The sequence below is a fragment of the Octopus bimaculoides genome, chromosome 2 (genome assembly GCF_001194135.2).
Source record: "Octopus bimaculoides isolate UCB-OBI-ISO-001 chromosome 2, ASM119413v2, whole genome shotgun sequence".
In the NCBI taxonomy this organism is placed as follows: domain Eukaryota; kingdom Metazoa; phylum Mollusca; class Cephalopoda; order Octopoda; family Octopodidae; genus Octopus; species Octopus bimaculoides.
In genome coordinates this window covers 131,823,942-131,836,445 of record NC_068982.1, presented here as the reverse complement: position 1 = coordinate 131,836,445, position 12,504 = coordinate 131,823,942, and the positions used below count along the sequence as shown (strand labels likewise).

Below are 12,504 nucleotides of genomic sequence, written 5' to 3'. Positions count from 1 at the left end.
GATGGTGAATGCGCACACATACATACTAACACACATCAGATATTCTTTTCAATATTTTAAAGTTCATTTTGCCGATATCTATATGATGCATGTCATATATGCATGCGCTCACTTTTTCCTCCCACATTGAATTTTGATATAATCGTAGTCTACACTGTCTAAAACATAAAACATTCCATTGAGAAATAACCATTTTCGGAGGGTGGAGCACATTTGTGTAGATATGCCCAGGAAATATTCTCGACAACAAACAAATCACACCATCGTCAACAGTGACATATTTATTAATAACAAGATAATACAATAAAACCAGAGTATTTCTGATTTTAACATACATACTCATAAAACAATTGACATAGTAGTAATTGATATAACTTCAACATATCTAAAATTAATCGCAATGCCATTAACAATAGTTTAGATCTTAGTAACTTTCTTCGTTAATTTGTTAACCAGTTTTTACTACTACTACTACTATAGTAAGTTAATGTATCTCCTTGCATTTATCATTGCTGATAAATAATATGCAATCAAATTACAATAAAACACACATTCAACGCACATGCATACTAATCTGAATACTTCTTTGTCTTCTTCTAATTATTTCCCATTTAATTCTGACCTGGAAAATTATAATAAATTAGTCTACATGATTCTTAGCATTGGTGTAAAATAAAACTGAAAGCAGGAACAGTTTAATAAATGCATGTAGTCAAGGGAAGCAACTCTAAACGTATGACTACCACCACGCCAGGACCTGATTTGTGCGTTGCAACTTTTCTCCCTTGTTTTAAAGAAAACAACATTTAGTTTCGCGGGTACGAACAGCTGAGAGCATATTACACAACAGAAAAAACTAAGACAACTTCTTCATAACATCGAAGAGCTGGAGACTGATAATAGAGAAACATGCAAGTTGATAAAACTAAACGTGTCGGCCGTTGGTATTTCGGCGGGGTTGCTAGTGCTCTGGCAGCTTGTTGTACCCATCCACTGGACTTGCTGAAGGTAACGTGCAATCGTTTCTATAGGTTTGCAAACTTAGAGCCACGTCTGCAGCATGGTTTTTTTTATATTTTCCTTAGAATCATCAGAATTTACAATGACACGCTATTTGTTCTAAGTATAATTTAGAATTTGTTTCTAATCCTACATGCTTCACCCTTAGTTATTTCGTATATTTTTATTGATTTAACAGTAATGATAAGTTGGTATCGTATTCAGTGAAAAAAACAAAAACTAAAACCTTTTTCAAAATTTCGTCTTCTACTATGTTTTCTTTAAACGTCCCTGTATTAATAAACTTATTCATTAAGAATTCTAAACCATTTATAAAAGTCCAATAAATTTCCTTCTCTGTTTATAATTAGGTCTCACATATTTACTGGGCGTAGCGTTACTGATTCTTTATTTTTCTGTATATCCCGTGTTTATTGTTAAGGAATTGTTGTTTGAAAACAAGCATTGTTATTATCGTCTGATACGTCTCGAATATCTATGAAACATGATAAATACCGAAATAAAATCTGTTGCTTCTTGTTTTGATTTCTAACAAGAATACAATGACCCCGATCGATAGACAATGTAAAACGGTGCGAACTGGTATGTTAATTCATTTGCCTAAATTTAACACTAGTGTTAAAAAATGTAAGCTCTGTACGAGTCGATTCTGTTGTCTTGTTCCGATTCTTATCTGAAATTAATTCTCAACACTAATGCCATCAAAAAAGGTGTGAAGGTCACTACTTCTTATCCTAAGATAATAGGATCTGTGCATTTAATTAAAAGAAACATGGAGTGCATATTTTTCCCCCTGTAAGCTAGAAATTTGTGTTTCTTCACTTTTGATGAGGACAGTTTGTCTTTCATGTATTCTGGTCAAGGTTGTGAGATTAAAAAAATTTCGCTGTCAAGTTAGATTTCTTTCTACAGTACTAAGTTCCTTGCGATACTTGTTCTGCACCAAGTTACAGACACTCCCTTGCCGCTCACCATTAGAAATGAATCAAATCAATAATTTGTTTGTCAACGACGCTATTATTCACCAGTTGCGATATAATTATAATGGCTTCTGATTTAAGCACGAGACGAGCAGTTTTGAAGGGAGGGGGTCTAATTGATGTCATTGATCCCAAGCTTTGATTAGAACCTTATTTTATCGACCTGGTAGGATGAAAGAAAAAGTGATCTGGGTGGGATCTAATAGCAATAATAATTACAATAATAATCTTTTCTACTATAGACACAAAGCCTGAAATTTTAAGGGAGTGTGGTTTAGTCAATTACATCAATCCCAGTACTTGACTGGTGTTTATTTCGTCTTCCCCAGCGAAATGAAAGGCAAAATCGATCTCAGCAGAATTTGCTAAGTGTTTTGTCCAACGTCGTAATGATTCTGCCGGCTCACAACCATAATAATAATAGTAATAATAATTATGATTACAGTTATCATTTGGAATCCATGTAATATCAGCTATATACCTACCCATGTCGTCTTTAAGCATAGGCACACTTGGTAATTGCCTGGATGTCCTACAGGTGTAGGGACCTTATGCTAATCTATGTATACTGTGTTTGTGTATGTAGGGACAACAGAACTTCGCCTGAGGTTAGAACAGTCCCCAATTCCTATCCTATATTTGTGGTCTTATGTTGTTTTATTTTTTATGTGGTTCAGTCATTAGACTGAGGCCATGGTGGAGCACTGCTTTGCAGAATTTTAATCAAATAAATTGACCTCAGTACTTTTTTTTTTTTTAATTTGGTACTTATTCTATCAATCTCTGCTAAGCTACAGAGACATACACACTCACACTGGTTGTCAAGTGGGGATGGGGGTACAAACACATACATAAAGACACATACACATAGATATGTACATATGCATATACAATGAGCTTCTTTCAATTTCCATCTACCAAATCCACTCCCAAGGTTTTGTTTGGCTCGAGGTTATATTAGAAGACACTTGCCCAAGGTGTCACACAGTGGGATTGAACCCCAAACCATATGGTTGGGAAGCAACCTTTATAAATTAATATTTGTCCGGTTAAATGGTACACATTGTAGAGCAAATGAACTAAATGTCTAACAGTGTATAGTTTTATCCTTTTCATATTCGAAGTTAAGAATCCATTTGTTTTCTTTGCAAACCCTTTCGAGATTAAGGTCCCACATGAAAAACATTGGTGACAGTGCCATATAAAAAGTACCCAGTATACCTGTAATCTGGTTGGCATTAGGAAACCAAGCCAAAACTGACTATGGAACCTGATGTGGACCTTGGCCTTACCAGTTCCTGTCTAGCCATCCAACCCATGCCAGCATGGAAAACGAATGATGGCAATGATGATGGCCTTATCTCTGTGTTCAGTGTATGTTTTCCTACAATACCAGATTCAACTCCATATGCCTTATGTACATATTCTATATCTTGTTTGCATTTCTCTTCATTGAGTGAACTTTATGTAGAATCTATGAACTATGACATTTAGAATCTGAATAATTTTTTTCCTTTGTTTTTAATCTTTTTATTTTAGGCAAAATTTCTACTTGTGTTCTTCATTTATGTTATAATGCTTGTCTGTTTGTCTGTCTGTTGCCCCTCTCCCACCTCTCTGGATACTGTTGACTGGTAGACTTGATCCATTGCCATCTGACCTCTGAGTGTGTTTGATGCAAGCATTTAAAGCCAGTTCTTTGCTCTAAGAATAACACTTTTGATCTTCAACCAGTCTTGGAAGTCCTGAAAGTATTATGAGTGCTGTCTTTCCACCTCGGAGTAAATTCATTAAAATATTATATACCGTAAATCCTTGAGTATAGTCCGCCCTTTAGTATAATACGCAGGGGATTTTTAGGGGACTGTACCTCTGAAAAACCTAGACCTTGTGTATAATACGCACCCCTTCTCTAACTTGAGTCAAAGAAGTCTATATAACCTCCTTGGTTTGTAAACATATATACGGTAACATCCTTTATTATTATTGTATATATAACATAATGCAAATCTCTTTACTCTTTTACTCTTTTACTTGTTTCAGTCTTTTGACTGTGGCCATGCTGGAGCACCGCCTTTAGTCGAGCAAATCGACCCCAGGACTTATTCTTTGGAAGCCTAGTACTTATTCTATCGGTCTCTTTTGCCGAACCGCTAAGTTACAGGGACATAAACACACCAGCATCGGTTGTCAAGCGATGTTGGGGGGACAAACACAGACATACAAACACATACACACATACATATATATATACATATATACGACAGGCTTCTTTCAGTTTCCGTCTACCAAATCCACTCACAAGGCATTGGTCGGCCCGAGGCTATAGTAGAAGACACTTGCCCAAGATGCCACGCAGTGGGACTGAACCCGGGACCATGTGGTTGGTAAGCAAACTACTTACCACACAGCCACTCCTACGCCTAAATGTGTAGCTTTTTTGTGCACTTTGTTTGCAGAAAATATAGAAATAACAGAAATAACGTCAGTGAAAAATGAATATTCAGTAAATTGCTTTTACATATTTATCACTATCAGTTACAAGCCCGATATCACAAAATGCGTCTGAATAAACATTGCCGGACAGCAAATAGAGACTCGGACATTGCTTAGAAAATATTTTTCATTTTTAACCTCATATATAGTACGCACTAGGGATTTTGACCTTTATATTTTGGGGAAAAATGCGGATTATACTCGAGGATTTACGGTATGTGAAAAGCACAGCTGTGTGGTTAAGAAGTTTAGTCCTCATACATGGCACTTTGGACAAATGTCTTTTTTTTTTTATAGCCCTGGGCTAAGCTAAACAGGTAGGTTTGGGATGAAGTACTGAAGAATGACCTGAGGATACTGAACCTTTCAGGCAAGATGACAAAGGACCGAAATGCCTAGTGCTTTGCTGTATTCAAGAAGACCCATATTCTGCAGCAAAAGTATTAAAACTGGTCCCTCTGGGGTGGTGTAAAGCATTTATGGCAGTGCCATGTAAAAGCACCCATGTGATGTCACGTAAAAGTGCCACATAAAAGCACCCATGTAATGCAATGTAAAAGTGCCCGTGTGGCACCACAAAAAGCACCCTTGCAGTGCCACATTAAAACACCCAGCACTCTCTGTAAAGTAATTGGCATTAAGAAGGACATCCAGCCATAGAATCCATGCCAAATCAGACTGGAGTCTGCTAGAACTCCTCAGCTTGCCAGCTCTGGTCAAACCATTCAACCCATGCCAGCATGGACAATGGATGTTAAATGATGATGATGATGATGATGATGAAACTGAAAGAAGCCTGTTGTATTCTCTTTTTTTTTAAATTCTTTTTTACTTGTTTCAGTCATTTGACTGTGGCCATGTTGGAGCATCGCCTTTAGTCAAACAAATCAACTCCAGAACTTACTCTTTGTAAGTCCTAGCACTTATTCTATCAGCCTCTTTTGCTGAACTGCTAAGGTACAGGGACGTAAACACAGCAACATTGGTTGTCAGATGGTGGTGGTGGTGGGGGGGGACAAACACAGACACTCACACACACAAATATATATATATATATAAATATATATACGACTGGCTTCTTTCAGTTTCCATCTACCAAATCCACTCAAGGCTTTGGTTGGCCCGAGGCTATAGTAGGAGACACTTGCCCAAAGTGCCACGCAGTGGGACTGAACCTGAACCATGTTGTGGGAAGCAGCTTCTTACCACACAGCCACATAGGTATATATTTACATATATACACATATATGTATGTGGTGATGATGATGTATGTGTATATGAGTGTGTATTTGTATTTGTGCATGTGTGTCTATGGGTATTTATATGTATTTGTATGTGTGTTTATATGTATGTGTTTCTCCTTGTCTTGATATCATGTGATAAGTGTAATGTTATACAAGTGGTATTTTTCTACAAAAATGTGTGCAGTCATGAGGAGCTATTACTGTGCTAGGCAGCAAGTCAGCTTTGGCAATAGGAATGGCATCCAACCATAGAAAATTTGCCTCATTGTATTCTGCCTGACCTTTGCAAGTATTAAAATGACAATGCTTTGAAAGTCTCTCAACATTTATACGATCAACGTGTCAGTGAGAAACAACAGTGACGCAATGGAGGCATTCTTACTAAACACCTTTTGTCAAGGAATTTTAATTTCATTTATTAATAAGTTTTCGCATGTAGTATTATTACTTCCTTGTAGTAACAATTGTAATGGTTGTTGTGACAATTAGTAGTTGTAGTCGTTTCACAAATGATCTGAACTGAACTGAAACCATGTGGAAAAGCTGTTGTAGTCATTTAGTGAAACACAAAACTGTTATTAGGTGACTAGAATGGCGCTTTTGTAAAGTTATTGCTTCTACCATTCATTTGTGTTCGTACACCTGGTACAAAACTGTTCTTTAGAGGGCAAAGGTTATAGTCAGTTGAAGAATTGATTCCAGATTATATTCTTACGTAGCTTGCCAGTCCTGAAGAAATGAGAGGCAAAACTGACCATGATAAGTTTCATAACTAGAATGTAGAGATGAAATTTAATGTCTTAAGGCATGGATTGTAATTTTTATCAACTTAGTGCCATACTAGTGTTTAAATGTTGTTCAGTTGAAAATATTACTAACTACTTAGGCCTTTGTGTATATACATTCATACATAGGCCTAACAGTCGTCATCCTTGTCGATGTTCACATGGGTGACAAGGAATTTATGAAGTAGTTTTTCTACAGCCAGATGCTCTTCCTGTGGCCAACCTTCACCTGTTTCCAAGCAAGATAATATTTCCCATGGCCAAACATGTTTTCATGGAAGATTGTGCAGCTTTTTCAGCAAGTGTCTTCTATTACAACCTTAAGGTGATCCATAGCTTATGAGTGGAATTTGGTAGACATAAAATGTGCAGAAGCATGTTGTGTTACTTTGCATAATATAACTTAGTGGTTCAACAAATAGACATCAATAATATAAGTGCTAGGCTGAAGTAATCACTGGGGTCAATATGGTTGACGAAAACCTGAACTAGCTTACTCTTCATTATCATAATTGATGTGGGTAATTTTTTTAGCCTCAACAGGTTGATTTCAAGGGATTAATAGACTTTTATTATCTAAGGATAAAGATTGTTGATAACTTATCAATTGTTTTATAAGTTAATACAATCAAATGAAGACTAACAAACTTTGTAAGTGTATTTTGTAGATTAGGCATATTACATAAACAAGCCTAAGACTCAAGTTATGAAAAGTCATGGAGTATGAAACACAGTTTCAACTAAACAAAGCTAGAAGATTATTTGAATGATTCCCTCCCATTTGGAAGTCTGTACAGTTCAGCCTCATCATCATCATCATCAACGTCTGTTTTTTTTTTATGCTGGCATGGGTTAGACAGTTTGACTGTGGTCTGGAGAGCCAGCAGCTGCACCAGGCTCCTATCTGATATGGCAATGTTTCTACAGTTGGATGCCCTTCCTAATGCCAACCACTCCGAGAGTGTAGCGGGTGCTTTTTACATGCCACCGGCATAGGAGCCAGTCAGGTGGGCCTGGCATCGATCACATTCAGATAGTGCTTTTTACATACCACCGGCATGGGGGCCAGTCAGAGGGTACTGGCATCGGCTACGTTCGGATAGTGCTTTTTACGTGCCACCAGCATGATAGCCAGTCAGGGGTACTGGCATTGGCCACATTCAGATGGTGCTTTTTATGTGCCATCGGCACGGGAGCCAGTCAGGCGCCTCAAAAATGGTGATCAAAATTTGCAAAAGCATTGTTGTCAAATCTGTGCTCATATCTGATTCTGATTACTGAAGAATAACAAAGGCTGATGTCTCACACAATGATTTATTGATCTACAGACACATCAAAATTTCTTTGAATTGTTCAGAAGTAACAAACTGTAGAAGCATTGCTTTGCATTTTGAGATGATGAAGATATGTGCTAAGGATACAGCAAAGTAGCTCTTAGTTTGCTGTATGAAGAAACTAAAAGAAATTGACCGATGCAAAGTGTGAAGAGCATCATCATCATCATCATCATCATCGTTGTTGCTTTTCTCTGCTTGCCTGGATCAGACAAAGTTCATTGTGACAAATTTTCTATGGTTGGATGCTCTTTCTGACCCCAACTATCATTTAATAATTTAATTTCATGCCTTACTGCCTTGTCAATCTTCTCTGCTCTCTTCAAACCAAATTATGATAAGTGTTTACAATAAAATGACAAACTACAAGGATAGTCACATTCATTTGGTCATACTGTGTGTGTGAGTGTGACTGCTACTAGAACAAGGCATCTAAAGTGGAAGGAACAATGCACAGAAATAAACTGATAACTGGAAAGTGGGAAAAGGCAACTGGTTTCTTATCTTAAATTGAATGACCTGATAAATAAACAATAGAGTAAATGGAAGGGGTGTGCTGAGAGAGGAAACTTATGAGGAGGAGAAAGTAAAGGAGATAGTATAAAAGTAGGAGGCACACACACACACACAATTACATGAGCTGTGTTTGAATTCTCCAGCTTCCAGTTCCTTGCAGAAAATGTCTTATAATGGAATGGAAGGTTTATGATACCTGTGGAGTATCTTCTTCTCCCATTATAATTATTTTTGTAGTTTCAAGGAGCTGTAACTGGTCACCAGTTAGTAATATCCGTGCGAAGTGAGGTGATGAAAATGGCTCCTTAGTACATCACATGGTCGATACAATAAATATAAATAGAATAATGCGTATATGTGCCAGAGGGAAAAAAGAGACACAACTGGGTAGAATGTTCAAGAGAAGATTTATTGATATATTAACATATGTGATTGTGTGTGCATCATATATACAGAATAATAGACAGGCTGTCATGAGAACATGATGTATGTGTGTGTATGTAGGCATTGATGTATGCGTATTAAGAACATATAAGGATGGTGATGAAGAAGAGACAGTGAATGAGTCTGTAGCCATCGAAGTGAGGTGTAAGTTCATAGACACAAGAATGATAAATACCAGTTCATAGTCAATTGTACACTATAGTTGAAATACTGTATCAAGAAGTTGTGGTGATGATGCAGAGCTGGTTGTGGTACATGTCGTATGTGAAGTTGTGGCTGTGATGCTGCTGCCTCGGTTACTTGGTACAGGAGTTCTCACAGGTTTTTTCGCTGTTGGTCCATGGTGAAGTAATTCACGAACAGTGGAGAGTTGGAACCTGGGCGAGGTGCTTGTTGAGTTGTGTATGTACAGATGTTGAAGTTAGGACGATGGAGATGGAGGTCGCCGAATACTTTTGGACGAAGTTGGTGAGTCTCAACATGGCTGCTGTTGTGTTGTCGCTGGAACTGGCAGTGTATTGTGTGGTCAGTGGCTAGACCTTAAAAGGTCTGGAACCAAAAGACATTGAGATGAGAAGCTGGGGTTTTATAAGGAGTCGTAGGCTCAAAACTGAGATGAGAACAGGCTGTCACACGTGACCTTATTTAGGGGCTTCGATTGGTTATAAGCTGCGTATTGGCGCAATAGAGTAAGAGACAAATTGCGCCAGTACCAACCAATCAGAGTAGTGGACACAACGGGGTTCAAAATGCAACCAAAGGCTAGCTGTTATCCACTACATTCGTATGTATGTATATATAATAGAGAGGAGAGGAGTTTCACTCAAGTGCACACTACAGATAGCCCCTCACCAGTCATTTTGTGGGAGACAAAATAGAAGATAAAAGGAACCTATTTCTGTAGTGAAGAGGTGAAATTAGAAAGAATGGTTGGTCATTAAAGTAAAATGAAAGCTGGCACTGAACTACGGAAGGGAATGCGTGATCTAAGTCGGGTGAGCCATTTTGACAACAATAGAAGCTTTCGGCTGCTGAAAATCCTTTTAGACTGGGGTCACCATTTTATAATAGAACGGAAGGTTTATGATACCTGTGGAGTATCTTCTTCTATTATAATTATTTTTGTAGTTTCAAGGATCTGGAACATGAAGAAGTTCACAAGTGGAGTACAATTCAATAGCCGTTTATTTACAGAGTTCTCGTTCATGTGGTTCGCTCTCAGTGACCATCTTCATAGCAACATGTGGTTTAGCAAAACTTTTCTTCCTTCTTTTCTTCTATCAACTGCTCGTACAAGCTCCTCCGAAGAGGACAATTCGGACCCACTAAGGTCCAAATAGAACATATTCTTTACTATTGCCATGGCTATTTATCCTTAAAGGCGGAGAGAAAACACAACCAGAAAACTGCTGCAAAGTAGCACAAAACAGCCAACAATTCTTCACGCAATCAGCAAATACACCAGCATGATACGAAGTCTATGAAAAGCGTGAGAAGAGTGAAAGAGAGAATGTCGTTCCCTTACTTAAATACTGATTGCCGGCAAGAATCTTGTTGTCGTCTCACGCATGGCAAATGGTTGCAGGTGAGATCTTGTTCTTGTCTCACACTTGGCAATGGCTACTGGCAAGATCTCATTCAAAATGGTGCTGGCTTCTTGTTCCTCGCTACAGTCTCATCCTTCATATTTTGCTATTATTTACTTATTTGTGTTTCCATTTTTTTCTTATGACCTGCTATTGTTGCATTCTTTTTCTCATATGTACAGTAAAAATTTATAAGGTTATACTGATGGAATATTGTCAACAGTTAGGCAGAGAAGTGATGGTAGTGGGGGTGAAGATACAATGATTGTGAACTTTGAACTTCTTTTAGGTTGGTTGACATTTCAAATATATGTGGATGGACAGAGAAGAAAAACAAATCAAGATAAAATGAATAAAATGTTAGAAAATGAAGGCAGGAAAAGATTAAAGATGGTGAAGAGGAATTTTGAAGAAATTTTTTTAATGTGGGATATGGAAGGTGAAACGGAAAGGATGTTGAGAGGACAAGAGCTGTGTGGCTTTGTTTGAAGTTATAAGTTCCAAGATTCTAGGTGAAATAATTGTTGATTGATAAGTATTTATCAGTTGACTTACAATTGATAAATCTGGGAAAGGTTACTGCACTACAACAGCATCTTTTCCAGGAGCAATTTATCTGTTATCCATTGTTGTAGTAGAATTCAGAAATCTGAAGTGGATGTAGGAGTCTTAATGATTCAGGAGAGGATTAACTTTTAACCTGAGCATCATCATCATCGTTTAATGTCCGCTTTCCATGCTAGCATGGGTTGGACAATTTGACTGAGGACTGGTGAACCAGATGGCTACACCAGGCTCCAATCTGATTTGGCAGAGTTTCTACAGCTGGATGCCCTTCCTAACGCCAACCACTCCAAGAGTGTAGTGGGTGCTTTTACATGCCACCAGCACGAAGGCCAGTCAGGCAGTACTGGCAACGGCCACACTCAAAATGGTGTAGTAAAACTAAATCTATTGGGTCAGTAGATTGTGTAGCTTGAAGTTAATACAATAACTTCTTGTGTCAACACCACCAGTGGGCAGAAACTGTGAGCCCTTTCCAGGAGCTATTTTGTGAGAAATGTGTTTTTTTTCTTTTCGTGAAATTGCAATGGTTGGTTGGGTCAGATATTAACTTCTCATTTCAAGACTTACATAGTTCATATTTGGACATTAGTACTCTCCTATGAGTTTGGCAAGACTTTGAACTTCTCTGGAGCTATTCACTTAGCAGAAATGTAACAAAAAGGTAATCAAGTGTAGGTTGAACAACTAAACTAGCAGAAACTAATATATAGATAGACAGTACTCAGGGTCTAGATTGAAATCTTCACTCATAATAAATTAAAGAAAAATCAATTGTTGTCCTGAATTAGCATATGCAAACTGCATTCATTATCTCTGTTTTGTTTTAGTATTTGTATACTATTATAATTACAAAGAAGGCTTACCTTTCTGGTTCAGAATAAAATGTTTTCTTTGAACACCATTTGAACACATATCGATTGTTTTGTGAGTATTGTGTGTGAGACAAAGGGTGATTTGAATTACTTTGACATACAAGCAACATGTACTAATATAAGATGCATGATAGTTTCAGGAAATAATATATTACAACAGCAAACAGTTTATTGAATTTGTTGAATTGTATAATTTAAGCAATTCACTGAGATGTGAATAGCTGGTGATTTTATAATCCTTGTAATGACCGAGATCTTCACTTTGATATCTGTAAAAATTACTAACTAATCTTGCTTTATAAAATTCATTTTAGTGGTTGAGATTGAGTAAACAGAGTGAGGAATATAAACAGTCATACAGTCACACACACATAATTACATATCTATATATATGTGTGTGTGTATGTATATGTGTGTGTGTATATATTTTCCTGGTGAAGGCCAGTTTATGGAGTTATCCTGGGTTTCCCGTCCATAAAGGGTTTAACTTTATGGTGTATTGTCAGACCCCAACACCTGTTGGCCTATGACCTCTTTAAAATATGTATATATATAAAGACGGACAGTCACGGTGGTGCTCCAGCATGACCACAGCCACTTGGCTGAAACCCATAAATACATAAATAAAATATAGATGTATATATATATATATATATATAT

The 12,504-nt window shown here is 37.3% G+C and overlaps 1 protein-coding gene across 1 annotated transcript in view; it reads left to right on the top strand.

Annotated features, from left to right (window-relative positions):
• The first annotated feature begins 502 nt into the window (after positions 1–502).
• Positions 503–12,504, top strand: part of LOC106867962 (mitochondrial dicarboxylate carrier) — a 67,425-nt gene continuing 55,423 nt past the window's right edge. The window contains exon 1 of the mRNA XM_014913044.2: positions 503–1,008. Within this exon, the coding sequence (XP_014768530.1) occupies positions 910–1,008 (99 nt within the window). The 5' untranslated portion in view covers positions 503–909. The remainder of the gene's footprint in view (positions 1,009–12,504) is intronic.